The sequence below is a fragment of the Pagrus major genome, chromosome 21 (genome assembly GCF_040436345.1).
Source record: "Pagrus major chromosome 21, Pma_NU_1.0".
In the NCBI taxonomy this organism is placed as follows: domain Eukaryota; kingdom Metazoa; phylum Chordata; class Actinopteri; order Spariformes; family Sparidae; genus Pagrus; species Pagrus major.
The window spans coordinates 17,090,081-17,114,770 of NC_133235.1; the positions used below are offsets into that span (position 1 = coordinate 17,090,081).

Below are 24,690 nucleotides of genomic sequence, written 5' to 3' on the forward strand. Positions count from 1 at the left end.
TCACTCATTTGCTAATCCAGGGCGTTTCTACTACTTTTGTTGTAACAACTGTATCACAGGATATATTGAAGATACATTAGATCCCATTAAATACCGCAGCTTTCAGACAGGTTGTACTTATCTAGTGTTGTCACGATACTGGAATTTCTAACTTTGATACAATACCTGGAAAAAAAATAAATAAAGATAAAAATAAAGATACATTTAACAAGGCGTGTGTATTGTATATTAATGACAATAGAATCTAAGTTAATTTACCTCTGTCAGAGTATTTTCCTGTCAACTGAAACTTTGCTGTGTGAGATTCCTCAGGCCTGATAGCTCTGAGGGGGATTAGCTTAGCTTTGAAAATCACAGGTGGCTGTTGGGACAACAACAGGGCAACACTATTAACAACAACAATTTACTGGCCATCTTGTTCAATGCTTCAGTGATGCTGAATTCAGAGCTTTCACAAACCTCTCAACATTCTTTGTCTGTCCTTCAGGTGCTTTGCTAACTTTGTTGTCTTAGCACCTTTCGTTAGCACTGGTCTGTAGCAGCGCTTCTATATAGGCATGCAATACCTCAAATGTAAAGTATTTCGAAACAGCACTCCTGCTGTATTCTTTGTCAACCAAAACTGGTCGCAGAAGCTCTGCCCTCGCCATCTTTAATGAGCTACAACACCATAACGAAACCGAGAGAATGAGCTATGAGAAGACAGCACTTTGAGTGACTGAGAGGAGCTATGTGGGTACTGCAGTGGTGTGTGTCAGCTCACTGTCACAGAGAAGAGAGAGCGAGAAACTGCAGCTGGTACCAGTGTATCAATACTGCAGAACACGAGTATTGAAACCGTTTTAAATTTTCAGGGTCGATATGTATCGGTATATTGACATTTTTGACAGGACTAGACTCATCAGCATGATATATCTACGACACTATATTTGATCAGTAGCAGTGCAACATATGCATGCACCATACATATTTTTTTGTGATTATTAAGTCTGCATATATGAAGAATAAATTAGCAGTTTGACAATTTAATTTCAGTTACATTTGCATTTAGCTTAGTTTTGTTGCAGAACTCTTCATCTTAGTAATAGAGCGCCTATGTGACATTATCACAGGATTCTCTCCTTACTCATATTTCCTTGCCTGGACTAGACACAAAAGTGGAGCTTTTTTTGATGAATTACACTCCAGCACCAGAGGGCCTTTTTATTAAAAATGCCCTCTATCTTGACAAACATCAACCTGCATCGCCCGCACCATTTCATTGGATTCTCTCCAAATTTCCCCATCGCTTTTCTTTTCCCTTCAAATTAAAGAGGACTGACCAAAGGCATGTCTTTGTCTTCCAGGGATGACAAGTTGGCAGACGAGGCCAGCCGCAGGAGTTGCTGTAGTAGGAGCAGACAGACAGTGCTCAAATCTTACCCATGAGCTCGAGATCTTTGATAAGCATTGTGTATAGAGAGAACTCTCAATTCTTCGTCTTTTTTTTTTTTATTATTTATTTATTTTTTTTAACAAAACCCAAGGACATAGGAGAAGTATTTTAGATATGGGCTGCATGGTCTTGCAACCATTGAAAGACAAAGAGAAATTCCATCTTTTCACGCAGAGCATTGTGTTAACTTTGTAACCAAACTAAAACAATTAAATGTTAAACCGTTTGAAAGAGATTTTTTAAGTTATAAAGTTGTTTATCAGTTTTTTAAGGGTTGAATCATGATGCAAGCCTGGGCTTCTGAAGTGTTAGAAATGTGTGGGGCCTGCATGTTAAAGACTCACTCATATTCAGTCAGTGATTCTTTCGAGTACAATAGCATAATGGGGCATACAGTTCAAAAAGCAAAACTTAAACACTAAACACGTTTGACCTGCAGCTCAGAGCTTTACATTACAGACATTTATTTTTATTTTAACATTTTTGCTTTTTAATTAATTTTTTTTAACAGGCAATATGAGGTTTTGATCTTGTACTTCCCTGAGAACAGCTTAAAATTTGTTTCTATAATTTCTTTATTATTTCTGTACCAATTAAATCCTTTTTGTTTGCTCATGAAATTGAGCGGCTATTCTGTATTCTTCCCGGTTGAGCTACTAACCTTGACAATTTCTTGCCCACAGTATAGTACGCACTATGGAAATAACATTGAAGCTCGTCAATGCTCTGCCTCCTACATATGTATTACATCTACTATACATGCAGCCCAGCCCGGTCTTCCATTCAACTTTTTCCCATGTCAGAATTGACACACCAAGCCAAGCCACAGTGCACTTTCTGATCAGTTACACAGTGACAGAAATGTCTGCTAGTTGTAATAACAGTTCTCCTGCAATGCAAATATTAACTAGAGGTAGGAAATGGATTCATGTATGAGCTGTGCGGCTGCTGTGCACCTCTTAAACTATTCCCTGTTTATGCTTCATGATATGACAGAGCCGCTGACTCGTGAAATAACTCCTTTGGTGTCTTTCACCCAGTTTTACCAATGGTGTGCACTTTTCACAGCCCAGGAACATTTGCCAGTAGTCTTAATCATAAATATTCTATAGGCAGCTATGCAAGAGGGTTTGGTTGAAAATATTCTGTGCAGATATTCTACTTTCTCCAGTGAAAGGTAGATTTCCACAAAGCACTATAGCATAAATAGCTTTTTCCCCCCAGGAAGGTTAAACACTAATTTCTGTGGGCAACTGAATGTTAAAAACCTTGGAGTGGCCGCAGATACATTTTGGAAGAAAAAGAACAAATCTTTGGAAATTCACCTCGAAATATGGTATGACAGACTCCTCACAATTCTGCACAATCCCCAGGGTAACAGGCAAGATGCGATTGACAGGTCAGCGTCATGCCTCATTGAATCATTTGTCTTTTACACCATGTAGTTACTTTATACTTGACCTAGAGGGAAGCAACACCGTTTTCTGGTTGAGAGATGGAGTGATGTGTGGGGGCAACAATGTGTTACACATACAACACTGGGAATCAGTAAAGGACTGGTATTAAGACTGAAATGTAAAGCATTTTCTTTAAATTTGATTGAAGATCAGCCATCTGCTCTTTGCTGTATACAAAGATGAGGGTGTTTAACATTCTAATTTTGCACAAAGTTTACTCCTGAGAATAAACCTGACAGTTTAAATTAACTGATTAAATATATGTATACAGAAAAATCAATTAAATTCTTGTGGAGACTTCAGTTTGCCAAGTCAGTCAGTTTGTAGATAATAACTCCATATGGAATAGTGTAGTTGCACCAGTGCGCAGACATGCACACTGCCTAATTTAGTTCTACTGGAAGGTCCCCAAACGCAACCCCCTGTCCCTGAACACAACCACCAGAACCCACACCAACTATGCCTTCCACCCAAGTGTATGTGCACTTGCGGAAATTGGGTCCATGTCAGCAGCCTCAAAGGGACCTCCTCTCAGGTGATCTGTGGCCATTATGAACATGCTCTAAGTGAATTTTAAGTGGGTGAGACAGGAGTTCAGCTCCCTCTAGATTTAGTGTTACTTAATGGTTTCCTTACATTGAAACTTACAAGGAGAATGGCAGAGAAATGCTCATTCCTCATTTCTGGCCACCATTTTTTCTCTACCTTTTCTCTTCTCTTTGAAGGTTAGAAGGAGCAAACCACAAAGGAACACAGGGCGCTACTGTTACCATTGTTCATGCAATGACAAAGTACACAGTATTATTTCATTGTGCTGTAGTTGTCTGTTTCGTAGCAGTATCCTGATTTCAGTTGGGATGTCTGAAAACAAATCCTATATCGTAAGACAGGAAGTAAGCCTCGCCGCAAAGATAAGAGGTCCATCCAGAGATCTGTTAACTACATCTGAATATGAGACGGTCTGGGCTACAGGCCAAACACAAAAGAGGTTGGGTGAAAAGAGGAGCAACTGCTCTGCTGGGGATCAGAACAAAGTACAACACCCATGCACCAATGCTCAAGCCATATAAGTTTACATATAGATTTTTGACTCAGACAAGCGAAGTGAGCAGGGAAACGGAACGAATCTCCAGCATCATGTGTTTGACAGCCATCTCTGTCCAATCAAAATTAAATCAAAACACAGATCCACGTTTTAAATGTGCACCAATAATATTCAAGTGGAGCAAATGTAGTAATAAATGAGTCAGAATCACTTCTTGTGACAGACGATGTTTGGTTTGTGTGTGTTGAGTCTAGAGTGAAAGACAACTTTCATATCTTAATTACTCAGGGAAATATGCAGTGAGTTTTTTAGGCCTATTCTCCTTCTGTCTTGTATATGCACACAGTTGCATTCACATACTTACATGGTTGACTTTTCTCTCCATGAGGTAGCAAATGATTAATACCTTGCACCTCCAAGACACCTTGGTGAAAGTTTTCTTCTTTTTTGTTCTCCTCACCTATCTTGACCCAAATTTTGCAAAATATGTTTACATTTTTAATCTTGAGTTCATCTCTAGAGGATCATTCAGTTTTACTTTTGTCCCATTGTAATCCCGTTCTGGACAGAATGTCCTAAAACTTTCCTAAATCGCAAAATCTCTATCTTATATTAATTCCTTTCATCCCTGTAGGCCAACTGTTTTTTGCTTATTCTTAACCTGCAGTTAGGTATCTTCTGATGGTGAACCGAAGGCAGGAGTTACAATCATTAGCACTGTTCTAAGGATTTAATCTCAGCACTTTGGCCCCAAGGACACATCTACATATGAGGGAAGAGATAAAAGAGATTACAAGTTTAAAAGCAAGATGATAATAAGACCCCTCAAGGGCCATCGTGCTTCCTCTTGATTAAGGCTGTCCACAGGTTAAATTAGGATTTATTATAAGGGCAGGTTGGGTCTGATTTAGGATGTGCAGCACAGTTTTTGTGAAAAATGCAACTTTATATTTCCTGCAAATAATATAGCTAAGGAGCTGTTTACTATCATGAAACCAAAGTTTTCCACAATTGAAACACACAATGGTAGATACTGTATTCAATTTCAATTCAATTCAAACTTTAATACAGACTTAGGGTCCAGATAAAAGAAAGGACATTCCATAGAATAAATTACATACAGAAGCACAAGGAAAGATTATGGTTTAATCACATGTATATTTGGATATAGCTCTTTCTGATGAGATTTAGACTCCCATATGGCAAGCCTGAGCTGAGATAGTCAAAGACTATACTGTATATTTTACATATTTTGATAATCTTATGATAAGATATCAGTATGTATTTGAATGAATGAGGACCTTTCACCTTAGAATCCCGAATTCTGCTTGAGGGATTATACTTTATGTGTTGTCATGGATCTGCTGTTACATCCATTATGATGAGTTGGATTATTCAAATAGGTTTGTTTAGCTTGCTAAGCCTAAGGCGGCTCATTTATGCATGGGCGCCCAGAGGCAGATTGCAACTATCCTTCCTCTGTCTAAACCTCCCAGTGCCAGGTAATAAGCCTGCTATGATAATCAATCAGAGAGACTGGATTTTTTTATTCATTATTTGAAACCCAAATCATACCAGATCTACCATTCCCCGGTCGTTTATTCTGCTCCTACACTAATTTCTGTGTATGAATGCGTTCTGTTAACTGTTCTGCACCTGAATGTACTTGCTCTCTTTCATACTCTTCTCTGTCCTTGCAAGCTCAACTCAATGCCTCTCAGCAATCAAGAGCCTATTCTGTCAGAATCTTTTTGTAAACACTTTTTTCCTCCTCTTCTTGTTTTGTTTTTTAAATGTCTTGCTTTGTGTTTCGATACAGCATACACTTAAATGTGCCTTTGTACATTTTCAGAGAACCAGATCCCCCATGGCTTTCCCACCATTGATATGGGTCCCCAGCTGAAGGTGGTTGAAAGGACCAGAACTGCCACCATGCTGTGTGCCGCCAGCGGAAACCCGGACCCAGAGATCTCCTGGTTCAAGGACATGCTTCCTGTGGACATCAGCAGCAGCAACGGGCGCATTAAACAGCTTCGTTCAGGTACAATTGGATTTGATCAGACTTAATTTCAGGCACAATTAAATTTGATCTGATTTAATGATTTAGGTGATACTTCATGACATACTGATAATGTAAATGTAGCAAAGGCAAGTTGCAGGGTACACAATGTCATCAAATACCAACAGACATGACTCTTGTTAGACATGAGGATGATGTGAAAACATAAAAGGCCTTTGTTGTCATGTATGACTTCATGTATTCTCTTTCATCACGAGAGACATGAAAGTTTTATTCAAAGTTTGTCACCTTGATAAGCTAGCTGAGTTCTTACAGAATAATATTCCTCACAACAGCCTCTTATAAAGTAACACAGAAGTTGGAATGAAGTTCTTGCTGCAATCTTTGACAGTGATGCATGAGCTTGTAACCTTCCGAAGTACAGAAAGAGAATTTTTCACCATATTAAATAATCCTTAATCCCCTCTTAAACATGCAGCTTGGTGACAATGAGGCCGGCAGATGATGCATTAGCTTGGATTTAACCTTGAAAAAAAAATAAATAAATACAAAAATCAATGAGGTGCCCTTTGTTCACAGTAGCAGTCCACTTGATAAATAAACAGTGCTTGCCTGACCTGGATTAGGTGGAAACGGCGCAAGGTGGAGAGATTAGTGGCTTTTGACCAGGTTCGGTCTTGTCACTCCTTACTAAATCTACCTCACTTAGAGAGTGTCAGGCCAGGCTGCAGGTCTGCGGCCCCAAAGATTAAAGATGAGAGCTACTCCAGAAAAATCCTGGCACTTGAGCTGCCCAGTGGAAGCCGAATACAGGTCACTGGAGCACGCTCTCTTGGACTGTCTATGTTCTTGCAATATTAAAAAATGTGGCTCTACTACAAGCACAACCCGAATTAGACACAGATTCTCACAAATTAGATCCTAACACAACTACTTAACTGTTTGATAATGTTTTCTATAACAAAGATAAAGCTGTGCCTGAGACTGTGATATTTTTTTTTTTTTTAGTTCTTGCAGCAAACTTTTAATTAGTTTCCTTTCTTGCATATAGTGTGAGTGCCTGGAAATGTGCTGATATGTAATGCCCTTAGACCAACAATTCTTTTTTATCCACAACCCTTTACTTGACATCTGCTGCCGTATCTGGATTTACATTACTGCATATGACCTGAAATGAGGCCAATTTTGCGACGGCAGTAAAAGGCACAGTAATTTGCTGCCACATTGTAGCAGGGAAGGCAGACCCAATTCCTCTTATTGCATCACGCTCACTCGATTTTGAGAGAGCACACAGACACATTCGGTCTATCTTTTCACACCATCCTGATTCATTCACTCTGCGGAGATACTAACTTCTTTTCAATTTAATACCTCTGACCTGAATACTTCCTGTGCATCACTCAAATTTACTGTAGATGACTTTCATTCATTTTTCTTGGCCATTTTACTAACTGCTTTCTGCATAAATGCAGTCAGTACAAAGAGTGGGGGTCATCTTAAATTAGACCGCTTATGAAAAGTACACTTAAATTGCATACTATTTTAAAGCTGCTATGAAACAAGGACAAATGATGACGTAGCTGTTGTCTGCAAGTGCAAAGAGAACAGCATTATTGAGAATATTTGCCTGACAGAATGGCTCCTTCTTAAAGGCTGAGTTGTTTTTGGTCATTTACAGACTACAGGTATAGTGCAAAATATATCCTTGCTTCATAGCTTTGATTAGGTACATTGAACAGTACTTTGTCACATTCGATTTAAGTGGCCTCTACTCTGTATCATTTTTTTTTTGTTTGTATCTGTGGCCTGTCAGAAGCCATGTTTTCTCTCCCACTGTTGTAAGTGGATTACTAACTAATCTCTCAACCCTGTTTGCATCGAAATTACTCCCACCTAGGTGGTACACCAATTAGAGGTAAGGATGATGAAGTGTGTTGGAAAATATCACGTCCACACCCTTCCCTCACATCCATATCAGACCCCTGCATTCCTTCCCAAAATGCCACATCACCAGTTTCATCCACGCTGTCAGCGTCAGCCTACCCTCCTCCGCTTCCCCCTTCGTCTCCTCCCGACATGTTCTGTCTGCTGTCTGCTCCTTAACAAACAAATGATCGCCAACCCTGATGTCAGGAGAATGGAAATGCAAAAGCAAGTCCAAGGTGTTATCTTGTAAATGAGCTTTTTCAAGGCTCCTCCTATTCTGTTAGAAGAAGAAAAACACACCCAGAAACAAAAATATTTTGGCTCTCCTCTGGTTTTTCAGCGAAAAGGGGCGAGGACTTGCATTTTAAAATAAAGGCCACCATCGCCACAAGAGGATCTACCTGCCTCCTCTACGCAGCCTCAATGTAAACTGAAATGGCTGCATTTGCATACAACCTATGCGGCATTATCCCTCCAGCATGGGAACAGGATTCCTAGTTGAGATTGTTACGGTGGAAGCTTCAACCCCTTTTTATGGTAATCATCTGCTTTTCCCCTTGAGTGAAAGCATGATTTCCCTTCAACAACAGTGAGGTAAATATGGGACGTCTGGGGCAAACTGAATACATTTGGAGCAACCAGCTGTCCATCTCACAGTCTGCACGTCCATGGCTCCTAATACAGCCCATATTTAATTAGACGTTTACCGCTTTAGGAGTTAAGGCAGCCCCTGTGGCCCTTACATTATTTCTGCACTGGGAAATGGTGAAATGACCTTGTAGAAGATCTACCAGTGTCTGAGTATTTGGGAGTAACTGAAAGGGTTTATTGGTGAAGCCTTGACAACTGCCATAGCAGTAACCCTCTACATTCCTGTAGTACCCGTGCTGTTTTCTCCCATGGGAGAATGGGCAGATTGACAGATTGGTGACAACAGCATTAGTATGCAGGTGCATGTCAGTGCTGAATCAGACAGCGATGAGCTGAGCAAACACCTTGGAGAGATGTGTTGTCATGAGATCTGAGGTGGTATTACCACATGTCACTGCCCCGCCCTGTTTCACTTCTCTTTTTCGGTCTCGCATTGATGCGAGTCCCCTTTGGTTGGTGGTGAACCTGTTTGTTACATTCATCTCATACTGCATGATGTGGAAAAAAATGTACCCTGACATCATCTTATACTGAGTATTTTTTGTCATTTTCAAACTGCATGGTGGCTGGCTGCCTTCAATGCTGATACCATGCTGTTTTGGAGATGTGGTAACCATATCACTCGCTTGTGACACACATATGTATAAGTACTGCTGAGACAAGTAGTTTTGTTTTTAAACATACATTTTTATATTCATGGGATGCAGGTAAGATGGCTGTTTTAGGTCTGTTGTCTCCCATTTGTCAAATTACAACTTGTTTCATCTGTCAGCCATTTGCACGATTGCAATGCAATGATTATGTGATGGTTATGGACATGGTGTGTCAAAATGACCACACCGAGACAGGCCTCCAGGGCTTTCATGTTTTGTTAAAAAGAACATGTTAGCCTTCTGTTTGATGACTTCAGCTACTTGGGTTTGTGAATACTAATCTCAGCCATCTGGCAGAGGAGCGTCTCCCCTGAGGGCTCCGGTGAGACATGGTCAGATAGTTAGAAAAAAAAGAAAACATTTATGACTTCACAGCTAAATGCATACTCAACAAAGACTGAAAAAAAGATACCTGCACTGGCAGTTGCATTGCAGCAAAATCTCTCCCTCTAATCTGACTTAGAGGGATGGTTCGGTCATCACTAACTCCCTCATTTTGGTTTCATTATCGTTGCATTTTAATTTTATTTCAACTGTTAGCATATCTGAAAACATAACTTACTCTCAGATCAAGAATACTTAATCAGAGTAGCATTCCTCCTGAGGCCCACAACAGTAAATTATGTCTTTTGGAAAAACACAGATTGCATTTCCTTAGATATTTAATCCATTCTTCTGCTTTTGTTGTGGTTATTCTTCAGTACAGCTTAGCCTCGTCCTAACATGTGGCTGGCAAAGATAACCCGCCATGACACAAACACTTCGGTTTGTCAATTATTTCCGTAAGCAGAAGGCCTAATCATACTGTGAAGGTTGTGACATGTTATTCAGATGATTAATTGACCCTCAGTCATGGTCTTTTTTCTTCTTAACACGACTAGGCAAATATTCTGTTAGCGGTTTCATTAAACTTGCCAAATCAGCTAAATGCTTTTGTAGCCTTCAGCATTTCCTTGACAAAACTGTGTCCATGTCTGAGACACTTAATTACACATGAACTGGGCTAGACCAGTTGACTACAGGCTCTCTAGCGAGTCTCTGTACAGATATCTGCAGTGGTTTCATGCCAACTTACATCTCATATTCCACAACTGTCAAGACGGTTAAATTTTTTAATCCTCTATGCAGGAGCTCTGCAAATTGAGAACAGCGAGGAGTCCGACCAAGGGAAATATGAATGTGTTGCCATGAACAGCGCTGGGACCCGTTACTCCTCTCCCGCCAATCTCTACGTACGAGGTAAAGTCAAATGTCTCTGTCAATTCTTGAATTAATCTATCATTCCTGTTGTCTCTAACATTTGCAAACCACAAACAACCATGTTGTCCTTTAAAGCTTGTTGTCTGTTTTATTTTAAATGTCATTCACACACCATCTCTTTCTCCCTTTGAGACCTTTACCTTCAATTGTTCATCCACACAAGTGATTTAAGTTATTTAATTTCAGTTATTTGGGATGGTTCTCCAAACGGTGTGGGAGGTGTGCAGGCTTTCTGATTGACCTCTTGTTAACTTAGTCGCACTGACCAGGGTGGGACAGATTACTCTTTAATAAATCTTACTGGTGCACGTAGCAATTCCCAACATAGCGCTGCCCAGCTTCAACTTGAGCAGAGTTCTAATTATCCAGGATCAGTAAAAAAAACACCTGCGGAAAACACTTGCAGGGTCTTTGATTTCTGTGTAATTTCCACATTTGATGACCGCTTTTATACCTCTATTTCCCTCTCTCTCTTTCTCTCCTTCAACCAATTCCCCCACCATTATTGTTGCCTTGCCACCCCTCCCATACCAATGAGCTGAACTGACCTCAACCTCCTGTTTGGCTGGGAACGTGACCAGGTGCGGCCTCTGTGAAAAACAGCTGCATTGAAAGCGTTTCCTCCGCTGGCATTGAAAACATTGCCAGGCCTCCTTTCTTTTTTATTTTGACTGTATCGAAAGGCTCCATTATTCCCCCCCTCTGCACAACCCACAGCTCCTACAGGCATGGAGGGGTCTGGAGTTTCAGGGTTTGTTTTTGTTGTGGTTTCTCCGTGAGCAGACTAATGCAGGGCAAGGGCAGCATTGTACCCATCCTGGAAAAAGCTGGTATAGGGGAGAGAGTAGTCTAGGTCAGCCCCTGCGGATAACACCACCATGTCTGATGTACATGAAACAGAATAGCTGCTCCAGTTGTTAGTGTGGGTGGAGAAGGGAAGGAGGGAGGGAGGGATTGAAAGTGTCAGGGTAAGAAAGAGACACACTTCATAATTTTGTTAAAAGCAGATGCAGTAGTGTATCTTAGAGGCTATTTTATGGAGGAGTGCTTACATTGTATCTTTTTTCATCCATCAAGATAAAATAATTGAATTAGCGTCCAATCTTTCCCTTCAAACCCAGACAGAAATTACAAACCACTGCTTAGGAAATGTCAAATTGAATCAAGAGGACTATTTTTTAAACAATATTTCCTCTTACCAAAATGTACCCTATTAATGTTTAGCTTCAGTATTTTCCTTATTATAAAAGTATCCAAAAAGATACGACCTCCTCCTGGATCAGAGGAATCGAAGATAAAATCATCCTCGAGGACCGCAGCGGCATCAAATTTACAGATTAAACATTGTGGGCTCCAGAAGGTTTAGATCCTAAATCTTGACAGGGGAAGGTAGTGAGCCAAACAGCAAAGGCGAGAAAGGGATGTAAGTCTCGTCTATTAATCAGGGCATGTCTGTCACAGGTGCAAGCGCAGCCCTTTCTTCCCCTCTGAGGTAATTACAGTAGTTGTGTGGCGTGGCGCCAGCAGGGCCCCCAGGCCCAGCTAGTCTGTAACACCACCCAGGTAGCTGTCAACCCGTTGGCCCCGACACCAACTTTTCCGCCATCCTCACCACACCAGCGGAGAGATAGAAATCAAACCAACCATAACCTTTTAAAAGTGTACAAGTCTGGAATGGAGAACAAAGACTCCAGCCATGTTTTCACTCCATCTTTGTTACCGCTGCAAGAATGAGGAGACGAGACCTGGGGCTGTGCCATCACCCAGCTGCTTGATTGGGTTTTAAACATGAGGGACCCAAGACAAGTGGCCTTTGACTTGCCTCTCTTCCTTTCCTGTTGTTATTACGTCTTTTTTTTATTCTAAGACACCAGAGGGGGGATTCAGGGGCTTACAAAGTCTGCCTTCAAACCTGTAAACATAACAAGCCTTGGAAGCAAACAGGTCATTTGACAAATGTTAAACTTTACAGTGTTGGTTTGTTGCAGCAGGCTGAAAACAAATGGTTCCTTCCAAACCTCCGGCACAAAATTAAAATGATGCTTGGGCTATGAATAAATACATGCAATAATAGCAAAATTTCGGAATGCATTGTGATGAACAAAATAGGGATGCAGTTAACGGATTTCACTGTTAGACGGATTGTTGCTGTTTCACTTTTAAAAGGGGATATTATGGTACATTATATTCAAAGTAGCCATTTCTTAAAAGTTGAGCTTTCAGTGCAATTGAACAAAGAAGGAAAAGAAACATTGCTTTGTTTATAGATGAACACTTCAGCACATCAGCATGTAATCCTTTCAAGGGCATAACACCTGCATAAGAGATGGTTTTAATTTATATCTTTCATTTTTACTAAAACTGTTGAAATGGAGCAAATCTTTAAAATAAAGCCAACAAAGATAGAAGAAAATTTAGTGGGGAAAAATACAAAATAACCATCACTAAAAAGGCGTATGTGATTTTATACATATGTAGTGTTATGAAATAAACTAATGTACTGTAATCGTGAAATGAGGATTTATCCTCATAATAAAACCTTACCAACAAAATCTATAATAATGCCAAATACTTAAATTCAGTACTTTTGAGCAAATTATAAGAATCTGTCATTGTATGAAATTCGGCGCCTTCTAAGAATTTCATCCTTGTTGCGTAGGACAGTCATTTGCAGGCTTAAATGTCAATAAAGTTACCATTACCTGAAGGTGACATATGAAAAAGATTACCTTGGGAGAAAGAATTATGGTATTATTCTCTCTCAACACCCGTCTAACACCCGCCCACATACAGACACACACACACACAGCTGTCAGACTTGCATTAAATGTGCTTGTTATGGGTTGGTGTTTTGTGTCTGCGAATGTGTTTCTGTTTTTTTCCACTCACCACAGCTACCTGATCCAATTCCTGTCTGCAGGTACACAAACATGCTGCCAGCACCACCGTCACCACCCTTGTCTTGACATTTTAGAGCCACCAGAGAATGATGTCCTCATATTTCTTTGTGGGAGGGGGGTGGACTGAGGAGTGGGTGGGGGGGTGGTCTCTCATGGATTATTTTTCCCTTCCTGTCTGTGTATCTATTTATGTCCTTTCACTTCTCATCCATTAAGAGTGTGTGCGCGTTTGTAGGTGTGCAGGTGCACGCGCGCCTTGTTTTCTGCAGGTCGCTTTTGGTGACCCTCCTCTAAAGGAGGACTCCATCAACGTGGGCAGAATCACAAGCGTCCTGTGATTGTGCATGAGCGCTCGTTTGTCAAGTGCTTATCCCACTACGGAGGAGGGATGTCAGCTCCTGTCTGCTGGCACTCCTTCATATATCCATGTGACATGTCAATATGTCATAGAGGATAAAGTGCTGCAGCAGGGCTTTTCTTTTTTCCAAAATATCTTCATGCTGTTCTATGTGTGTGTGTGTGTGTCTCTCTGTGTGTCTGGGAAGGAAACTTACAAAATGATTAATTCAGGTCAGTTTTATGAAGAAAAATATTGAGGGCTGGAGCACATCCTGTGTCCAGTATCACACAGAAGTCTGAAATGATGAATTTAACATCATTTATTTGAGTTTTTTTTGTTGTTTTTTTTTATACCATAGATTTTGACAATTTAATTTGTCAATTGCACTACCATTTAATAAAGATGCCAGTGCAATTGTGTTTCCCTCCCTGGTACTGTTTGTTTGCAATCTGTGCCATGTCACTAACGTCCACTGTGTCTATGGAAACACTGTTCTGTTTCACTGTGTTATTTTCCTCTCCACTCTGTATCTTTTCATTCCATCGCTCACCTCCATCAAATCACTTCATCCTCAAACAGATCAGCGTGAAGGTTTGTCAGTTTCACTTTTAACCCCTTCCCTTCAATATAATACAGATTTTAAGTGAGGTCAACCATCTTTTCTAGCGCCTCTGATGAAGACACCGATATCCCCTCCCTGTAAAAAACAAAAATATTAATAATAGCTTTCCCGTATCCATCATAGTTTAATTGTCTACCTGTTTGCATGAATCCTTGAGTAGTTCTTGCATGCCTTCTGACACCACTCCCCCAAACTGTGTTTCGATTAGCCTTGCCAAAACACACAAGGAGTCCCTGTGCAGTTTACTTAAGTCATTATTAGCTCTCTGTTGTGTTCTGTAGCCGTGAAGTTTTCCCAACCGCACCCATATTGTCACTATCAACCTCATCCACTAAAAAAATATGCAGGTAGCTAATTTCACTCTCAGACTTTCCATCCGCCTCTGTACGCCCATCAGAGGTGTGTGATGGATTACTCTGGTATTCCAGTGGCATCCAGATTTGTCAGGTATTTAGTCAGCGACACCCCTGCTCTCCCACTGAGGGACATGGATAACAGAACTGACAAAGCGGTTCTCGAGGGATTATGTCTGTTTTACCGCCATGGGCATACACTACCAAGAGACTGAACTATGTGATAGGCTCATGTTAGCCTAATGAGAAGACAGAAGCCCACAAATCGTCATGTGATGTTACATCAGGAGGCCTTGCAGTTTTAAAAAGCACTTAAAAGAAAAGAAGTTCCATTTAATTTGACTAAATATGCTGTGTAGCAGTTAATCATTAACAAAATAGAAACAAGTGGTTAATACAAGTAGATTTGGTCCTTGATACACAGATTTTCAGACTGAACCTCTATTTTAGAGTTAATGAATGATGACATTTACATTGTCCAAGAGAGAGCTAATGTTTTGGAAATTATCTCCTTGCCTGTACCATCTGTGAGACTCTGCTGTGCAAAGAGCTGACCTATAGAATATTTAAGAATGAGCTGGCAGTGTGCTGACAGGGGGATGATCAGCCATCATGGTAGCCCAGCTAGGTGCTGCCAGGAAGCCTGGGAGCCCGCTGACTCTGTGCCAGTTTGCTCAGATATTGATTGACTGAACAGGTTCTGCTATCCTTGGGCACTTTGTCAAGGCAGTTAAATTTATAGGTATCCAGCAAGCAGGCAGGCGGAGTGGAGACAGGGCTTATTTTGTGGTTTTGATAGAGTCCCGGAGCCCGTCTCTCCAAGCCGCTCTCAACAGGAGAGAGGCTTCGGGGGAATCGATAACAATTACCTGCCCTCTAGTCATTTTGTTCCACAGCACCTCTCCAAACTTAACCGCACGACATGAATTATTCACAACATTAAGTGTTCAATATACACAGGCCCCATTGACTGACTGCTCTTAGCACTGTTTAGTCTATGGAATCATGAAAGAATAACAGATACTTTGAGCTTAATGGTTGTACATTAGGGCCGCTTCTCTCAGGTTTCTCTTTTTTTATAAGCATATGTTGTGAAAAATAGCTGCACTCGGAGAGTATTACAGTTGTGTGAGAAGACACAGGTGGCAGCCAACATAAGTGGAATACTAACGCTTTTTTTTTTTCTGGAAGTACTCAATGGAAAGTCTGTCGTGCATTAGTCATACTGGAAATCAGATGTTCAGTCATTTATATGAGAAAATTGGACCAAGTTCCTCCTTTATCTTCTTCTCTCAGCATAGTCAGGCTTGTGATCCCATCCCATATCTTTCCCCAGCTCCTGTGCATGCTTTGCTTGAGAATGTCGTCCCTGTCCTGTTCCCAGGCTTGTAACGCTACTTGGCCCATCCAGTCTTTGCATTTAAAAATCAGTGTGTGAACCTCAGAAAGCAGATGCCATGGCTGATGTTAATCTTCCTGGACTGTTAATGTGTGTCACTTTTTTCCTGCATGAATGTGGTAACTCACTAAGGTTGTACCCTCTTGTTCATGCGTAAACTTTGCATTGTTATTTATATTTAATAGCCATCAGTACTCTGTCTAAACCTTTGCTGACCTCTTTACCATTCCAAGTCTTACATTGATTTCTTATTCCAAGCACCCTCTGAAGGTTAGTTCCTCATAAAAATAACTGCAAAGACATTGTGGGAAAAAAAACTACAATAAGACACCCAAATTCCAAAACATGCACAATTCAGTTTGTTTTGTGGCTCAGAGCTGGAATATTAATATTTTTATACGATATCGAGCCAAGTAGTTTAAGCCCACATGATTGTATTGATTAAAAAAACAGCAGCAGGTCTATAAAAACAGCACCTCAATTATTTTGGGGAAAATTCGGATGAGTGTGAACCAGAATCCCCCCTTATTATATTGCCGTCCAGAGAACCAGCCTTTTCCTGACTGGAATCTCAAAAGGTGCTTTTGTGTTTTTTTTTTCCCATTTCACCACATAATGAGGGGAATAACAAGCATGGCTATATAGTAACAACGTTCTGGTTCAAATTAGATCGGGGAGGGAGGGGTGAAGGGTGGGGGAAAGGGAAGGTGGAGGGAGTCTCACATTTGAAAATCCATTTTCATGGAGACCGGTGCAAAAGAGCAATTACAGTCAAGGGTTTTTCTTTTTTTTTTTTCCAGAGAGACACAGAGATGTTGTAGTGCATTAGGGGAAACAGGCAATATAAATTCTGTTTCATGCTGTAGTGTTTTGAATACATACGACTAGCTCACTATGGAACTAAATGTTTAGCTTGGTTTTCACTTTCCTCATAATCAAGGTTAAAGAAGTCAGAGCTCCCCCTGCATACATTCACCACATACTATTGTCCGACTCAGCATATAATGAATTTAACTTGTCTTACACTAGTGAATGTCCACAAAGCACTGTCAAGTTAGTTTTTCTTCACCATGTGATGGGGGTAAGTTTGTTGTGGTTGCCAAAAGTTACCAGAAAAAGATCTAATGCGTGTAAATATGGCAGGCATTTCTTGTGCATCTTTATTTAGATAGAAAACAAGCCGTATGTAAATGCTGGCTGCCTGTTTATTCTGGGCCAGCTTTTCAGTATTGCATGGAGCCTCCGCATCGGTGTTTGCCTTGTCCCTGGCGACGTCAACGGGCCCTTCTTGTCTCCATGGGAACCCCTTTTTAATGTCAGCCTATCTGCATATCAGAACTACACAAAGAGAGGGAGAGAGAGAGAGAGAGAAAGACAGGCTGAGCAGAAGGAGCCAGCGAGAGGGAGGAGAAATCAAACAATGCCATCTCCACAGGGTCCCTCAATGATGCAACTCTCGCTACCATTTGACACTTTGACAAAAGAGGGCCAGACATAGTCTCCAGCAAAACTGGGCTATTTTTTTTATTAAATTCCCTTTTGTAGGCAAGAGGATAAAACACCCCCTCAAAGTTTTCTTGTGAATTTCCAGAGCCATTTTGTGACAGTCCTATTATTCCCATTGTGCTCGCCTGCACATTCGGACAAAAGCCATCAGCCCTCCATTTTATTAGCTTCCCTTAGTTAGCTTCTAGCCTTGTGGCGTTGTATGGGGCAAGGCCATTCATGCAATTACAAAAAAATCATCATATTAACCTTACACATCCTACCTATTAACTATTTTCTTCTGTTCCTCACCCCTTAGTGCGAAGAGTCCCACCCAGATTCTCTATCCCACCCACCAACCAAGAGGTGATGCCAGGTGGCAGTGTCAACCTGACATGTGTGGCAGTGGGCTCACCGATGCCCTACGTCAAGTGGACGATGGGCCTGAATGAGCTGACCAAGGAGGAAGAGATGCCAATGGGACGTAATGTGCTTGAGGTCACCAACATCCGTGAGTCGGCAAACTACACCTGCGTGGCCATCTCGTCTCTGGGCATGATAGAAGCCACCGCTCAGGTCACTGTCAAAGGTGAGAGCTGCTGTTCAGACCAGTTCAGTTTTTTTGTTCAGTCCGTCTCTGGGTGAGGTTGTTGCTGTAACAGGCGAACTCAACTGTTGATTTGATACACCCACAGATTTAGGATATTCCTGATAATGGGTTGTTATAAAACAGAGTAAATCACCTTCAAATGACCTCAGATGAAACATTGTGTACATAATCACTGCTGCCCCTGTGCTGTGGCCTGTGGTTTATGTTGATACTTAAAGGCTGTTGTTGTTTTCAGTCTTTTGTCAATGAGCATTGATGTCAGAGTGTGTGTGCTTCTTTCTGCATGATTGTTGAGGTCTTTGTATCAAAGTGTTGATTGTGAATGTGGCTCTACCCACTTGTGTGTATGTGACTATGCAAGCGTGTCGTCTACCCATTGCAGCCTCTGTTATCAGTTGTCGTCTTTATTGATCCCTCTTTCCACTCAGCTGATCGATACACAGAATGTCACAGTCATTTAGAGGGACCACAGCAATACAGACCCCCTCCTTCAAAGAAGCCACAATGAAGACCCTCTGTTTTGTTTGTCGGACACTCACAACAGGAACCACTTTTGCAATTTTCTTGTATTGCCAGTAATGACCAGGCCAGTTGTAAGACACAATATTGAGATTTTAGTCTCGCTCTTCCAGCTATTCATTTGAAGATATTGGCTGCTGACAGCAGTATAAGGATTAGTTTATGAAGCAATCATTTCAGTGCTATGAGTTACAAAAAGAAGAAATGACCAGTCATGTCTTTTTGCCACTGACGACGATTTGAGCTCTACCAGGCTACATTTTGAGAATCAGTGTATCGAATGTGTCAGACGTCCTATTTTTCTCAAATTACCCACAAGTTCTAAAAGCCTAGTCTTGACATGAAAGCTAATGCCCTGCTTCTCCCTCCTCAGCTTTGCCAAAACCTCCCACGTCCCTCATTGTGACTGAGACCACAGCTACCAGCGTGACTCTCACCTGGGACTCTGGAAACCCAGAACCTGTCTCCTACTACATGATCCAGTACAGAGCCAAGTCTTCAGACAACGGCTTCCAAGAAGTGGAAGGTGTGGCAACCACCCGTTACAGCATTGGTGGACTTAGCCCTTACTCTGAGTATGAGTTTCGTGTCATGGCTGTCAACAACATCGGCCGTGGGCCGCCCAGCGACCCCGTGGAGACGCGCACGGGTGAACAGGCCCCCTCCTCGCCACCTCTGCATGTCCAAGCTCGCATGCTGAGTGCTAGCACAATGCTGGTCCAGTGGGAACCGCCCGAGGAACCCAACGGGCAAATCAGGGGCTACCGGGTCTACTACAGCTCAGACCTGACGGCTCCACTTAGCGCCTGGCAGAAACACAACACCGATGACAGCAGTCTCACCACCATCTCGGGCCTGATTCCTGATATCACCTACAGCCTCAGGGTGCTGGGCTTCACCTCTGTAGGTGACGGGCCACCTTCTGACATCCTGCAAGTCAAAACCCAGCAGGGAGGTGAGCAGCCTACCACTATGTGTGGCTCTGTGTGTTAATTAATGAGTGAATTTTCATATGCATTGAGACTGGGCAACTAACTCATATGTTAGAATATTTTTCAGAAAAAATCTTGAACAATATGTAGTCTCATATCATGATAAAATATTGATATGTTGCCCAGCCCTAATGTGCCCGTTTTCCCTGTGTCAGCTGTGTGCATATGCTTACATTTAGTGTCAGAAAAGGTAACTATGCTGTATTTTATTATGTATGAACCTGCATCAGGAGTAAAAGGACTTATAAGGCTATCTGTTTCTCTTTCCTATGCAAATGCCCTTCCATACAGTCAGTTTTGTGGAGGTGGTTATTGCTGCTGACACTGTGGAGAACATTTAGCTTCAGTAATGTGCTCTTTTTTGTTTTTTATTCTTCAACCTCTGTCCTCTCGCCCCTCACTCTGTACACAGTCCCTGCACAGCCCTCCAGCTTCGAGGCTGAAGCTGAGTTAGACAGCCAAATCATGCTAACATGGCTGTGGCCCGTACAGGACCCCATCACGAAGTATGAGCTGGAGTACTGGGAGGACGGCTCAGACAACAAGGTTAGAATAACAACATGAAAGCTATAAGTATTTTAAGACCTGGTTTTCTCTCTTGCATACCATCTTTCGTAATCTATCTATCTATCTATCTACCTTTCTATCTATCTATCTGTCTGTCTGTCTGTCTGTCTGTCTGTCTATGATTGACTCTTTTCTCATATGCTGCTGTGAGATTGCAGACGTATAAATCTTGCAGACAAATGACTCTTGCTCTTTATGACGCAATTTCTCTGAATGGAAAGCCGTGGCTGAAGCAATGTTATAGTAGTAATGCAGTCAACTCCTCAGCATATGAGAAAGATTCACTGTAGTAACAGACAGCAAAGTTGTTCTGCTCTGTCTCTTAGTGTTGTTGTGGCCCTGTGCTCAACTCTGCTGGACCACAGCACAACTTGTAAACTAGACAATTTGTTTCTGGAACAAGCTGTTCTCAAATTCGGCTGCATGTAGGAGGAAGCGAAAGCAGGCTTCAGAATTTAATTCCTCAACAAATACTACCCCATATCTCAACCCATGAAAAGACTTTTGTGACTATCTTTGCTTTTAATCCACTGCCATCTTTCTCCAGTTACATGTGTCCTTCGACCCAGTGGGCTCCCATGCTGTGAAAGGTCTAAAGCCTGACACCTTGTACCGTTTCTCGCTGGCAGCCCGTTCTGAGATGGGTTTAGGCGTCTACACCCAGCCTATCGAGGCTCGCACCGCCCAGTCCAGTAAGTCCATAATTTTTCTGCCTTGTCTCTCTCATCTGTCTTTTCCTTGTTGTCCACTAACCAGTGATTCTGTAGAGTAACAGTCCCCCACAGCCGGCTGAAACAGGTTTAGGTTCAGGCAGGACAAAGTTGCGTTTCATAGCGCTTAAATCAGACAGCGTTGGCAACTTGAATGTCAAGTCAATTTCAGCGCAACATAAAATGCTGACAGTGCAGCCATCCTGGTCAGCCCCTCGCTTCCACCACTTCCCCTCTGTCACCAACACTAACCCTCCTGTCCATCTATCTGAGGGCAGGCCCTGTGTTCAGTGTCAAAGGTACGTTTATTGTGTCCTTTTCCCACATTTGTGAGCTGTGCTGTGTTATTTTGCCTCATATCATTATGTGCTTTTACAGTGCCAGCACGCAAAATGTCACTCTACCAGCTGACTGCTGATTTTTTCGCTGTGGTGGCACTACGCTTGTACCAGCTCACCCAGGAGGCTTATGTGCAGAGCATTTGTGCCTCACACTCATTCTGTACAGAACTAGATTTTATTGAAAACAAAAGGTTCACATGAGTAAGTGTGCCTTTCTAATTTGGTACACTAGAGAGATGACGCATCACTCTTGTGGAAATGTTGGAACTACAGAAAAGAGACATGCTTAAATTGTCGCGGTACCAATCTTTAGGATTTATTTTTTAGAGTTTTTAGGGTTAACTTTTAAAATGCATCAAAGAAATTCATGAACATGTCTTCACAACCACAGTGGTTGCAACACTAGATTAGAGAAGAATACAATTGACTGGACAGAAGGCATAGATATCCATCTTTTTTAAATCTTTCCCCATGAGGACAGACAAAATCCCAGAAGAGCCAACACCTGTGAATACCACAGAGTTATATAACTGTCAATTGAGATCATGAGTGGTGAAGAGTCTTGTGCCTCCTGTCAGCTGGAGATACAAGGACACAGAATTTGGAGAACAGAATTTGGATTTCATGCGCCACATGGACAGTATGCATGAAAGAAGTGGCAGCTTTGGGAAGGTTCCATCGGAAATAAGCGGTGGAGAAGTGTGACATTTTCTAGTGCTGCATTTAAATGTTTTGTTTCATTTTTTTAAGATTCAGAGCAATGAACATAACTAAGCTGTATATATATATATATATATATATATATATATATATATATATATATATATATATATATATATATATATATATATATTCATTATTATTATTATTATTGTCATTATTTTGCTGTTTATATATGATCAAAAACTGCAGCTCTACTACCCAGCTTAGAACTCTTCAGTCCATAAAGCTGCATGATGCTTGACTTAAAAGTGAAAATTATATCAGTAACAATAGTCAAGATAATTAGAACGTAGGACGTATACATGACGGTGAAATACTGGACAACAACTGTTAGTGTTTTGTTTGCACAGACATCAGTAAAACAGGTCAATACTTGAATAATGATTGGTTGAGAAACACACAAAATGCAGTTTATTCCAACTGAAACTCTTCACTTATGTGTGTGAATAATATACCTTAAATTTATATGATCAAATAATTATGTATTGGGCTTTAACAGGATGAAGGAGAGATAGAGAGAGATACTTTATCTTCTTCATCTATAATGTTATCTCTATTTAAAGCCCCCTTTTTGTCTTGCTCATTTTTGCCTCCAAGGCGTGTGAATTTTCCGTTTTGTTGTCTTCCCCTTGTCCAATTTGACTTTGATCTGGCAAATTTTTCATCAGGACCTCAATATCACAATTTATTCTGCAAATCATTCACATTGTTTTGATTCAGTCTGTAACCTTTTTGTAATACGTGTGCTATAGTCAGGGCTTTGTAGTTTTCTGTCCACTCTCTCGTGGACCAGGTACCACCTGATGAGACTCGATTCTCTTTTGTTAAGCCTTAATAATTTGAAAAGGTGGTGTTCTGGCATTAGTTGTATTTGGATTCATATTTGAACTAACTGTTCATTGCTCTGTTTATTAAAAAATAAATTTCATGGGCATGATTTGTAAGAACCCTTGGATTATATTTTTCTCAGTTCATTTTATTCTCTTTTGAAAGGGCCTTTTTTGTGGTGTTGAATCAGTTTGTGATTGAATTAGATGCATGTAAAGTACGAATGCTATTGTGGTTGTTTTAAGTGTTGTTCTTGTCCCTATTTTGAAATAGTTTATTGGTTTTCTGTTTTTCTCTGGACTTGAGAATTTACATGTACTTTATACGGCAACTGTTGTCAACAATTTTTTATTGCAGTATCTTATTCCAGACTGTAGTAAATCTGGAACATTTAGGAAATTGTGCCATCTGATAATGCTGTTTTCCATTACAAACCAGATGTTGACAATAGCTCAAATGTTCACACATTTTATTTATTATGAAATTAGAGCTTTATGTATGACTTGGGACTGCCCAGCGTATCTCAGATGCAGCACTAAGCTTTGACCGACCATCACTGTTATGAAGCCCAGAGCTTCTGCATCAATGTGTGAACACCAGGCAACACTGGCAAGCACTTGTTCACACTCTCACACATATATGGCCACTTTATTGCTCCCTCTGCATACTGCGAGAGGCAGCAGAGAGGGCATTTAGGGACAAATTACGTCTTTATAAAAACATTGCCTTGTAAAATTTTGGCACATTTTGTATTCCATTCAGCCCACCCTGTAGTTTCATGGCCTTGTGCATAAATGTAGTGCCAGACATAGCTTCAACAGTAGCCTGGTAATGTGTTTTTGCAGCCAATATCTCAGTCTGGAGGCAGAATCCTATTCAGTATGGAAGCTTTTTGTATTCAGTATGAAAAATGGAAATGTTATATTCAAACTTGCAATGTAGTAATATGAAATTTATCACCTACAGTATGAGTACAAATGATTTGTGAGTCTCACAAGCTCAGAAAGTGACTCATAATCAACTTTGACATTTCCATTTTAATAATTATATTGACCACTGTCCAAAAAGCTTCCAGTTTTACTTTATGTTTGCTTGCGTTTTTGTAATTTTTTTGTTTGCTTGATCCGTGCCCCCCTCCGTGTGGTTGTGCTCCCCTCCCCCTACAGCCCCATCAGCCCCCCCTCAAGAGGTACATCTGGTCAGCTTGAGCTCCACCAGCCTCAAGGTGAGTTGGGTGGCACCGCCTGCTGCTAGCCGCCACGGCGCCATTGTGCGCTACACAGTCAGCTACCAGGCGATGGCTGGAGAGGACACAGAGCGGCATGAGGTGATCAACATTGGCGCAGACGCCACTAGCTATGTGCTGGAGGGCCTGGAGAAGTGGACTGAGTACCAGGTGTGGGTGAGGGCACACACTGACGTGGGCCCTGGCCCCGAGAGTGCCCCAGTGAGGATAAGAACCAAAGAGGATGGTAGGTTAACACCTCCCTTTAAGCAGAGTACTCTCAGACTCTTCACATCTGTGTGGATGGGGGCTGCCTGTCGCTACTTTCCTTCACTTTCCTCGACTTCTACTGCACATTTCTCTGTGTCCTGTTGATCAATTTTGAGATAATGAGGCGATAGTGGTAGCAGAGCGTGTCTCATTCTCTTTTTTCTTCTTTCCAGCTTGCCCTCCGTAGCTTTAACGTTTTACATCTACAGCAGGTTAAGGCTCATCACCCCCAGGGCCTCAGCTCTGCACCACTTTCCTCTGATTTCACTGTTTAAATTCCTTCTTGTTTTCTTTCTTCTGTTCTAAGGAATAGAAGTGGAGCAGAACTCCCCCTCTCCATTCCATCGCTCTTGCCTCTT

The 24,690-nt window shown here is 41.4% G+C and overlaps 1 protein-coding gene across 3 annotated transcripts in view; it reads left to right on the top strand.

Moving 5' to 3' along the window:
• LOC141016430 (receptor-type tyrosine-protein phosphatase F) overlaps positions 1–24,690 on the top strand; it is a 170,237-nt gene that overhangs the window by 90,498 nt on the left and 55,049 nt on the right. For all 3 annotated transcript variants that reach the window (XM_073490789.1, XM_073490788.1, XM_073490790.1), the window contains exons 5-11: positions 5,790–5,978; positions 10,316–10,426; positions 17,866–18,135; positions 19,049–19,630; positions 20,080–20,213; positions 20,782–20,926; positions 24,003–24,308. In XM_073490789.1, coding sequence (XP_073346890.1) covers positions 5,790–5,978; positions 10,316–10,426; positions 17,866–18,135; positions 19,049–19,630; positions 20,080–20,213; positions 20,782–20,926; positions 24,003–24,308 — 1,737 coding nt within the window. The remainder of the gene's footprint in view (positions 1–5,789; positions 5,979–10,315; positions 10,427–17,865; positions 18,136–19,048; positions 19,631–20,079; positions 20,214–20,781; positions 20,927–24,002; positions 24,309–24,690) is intronic.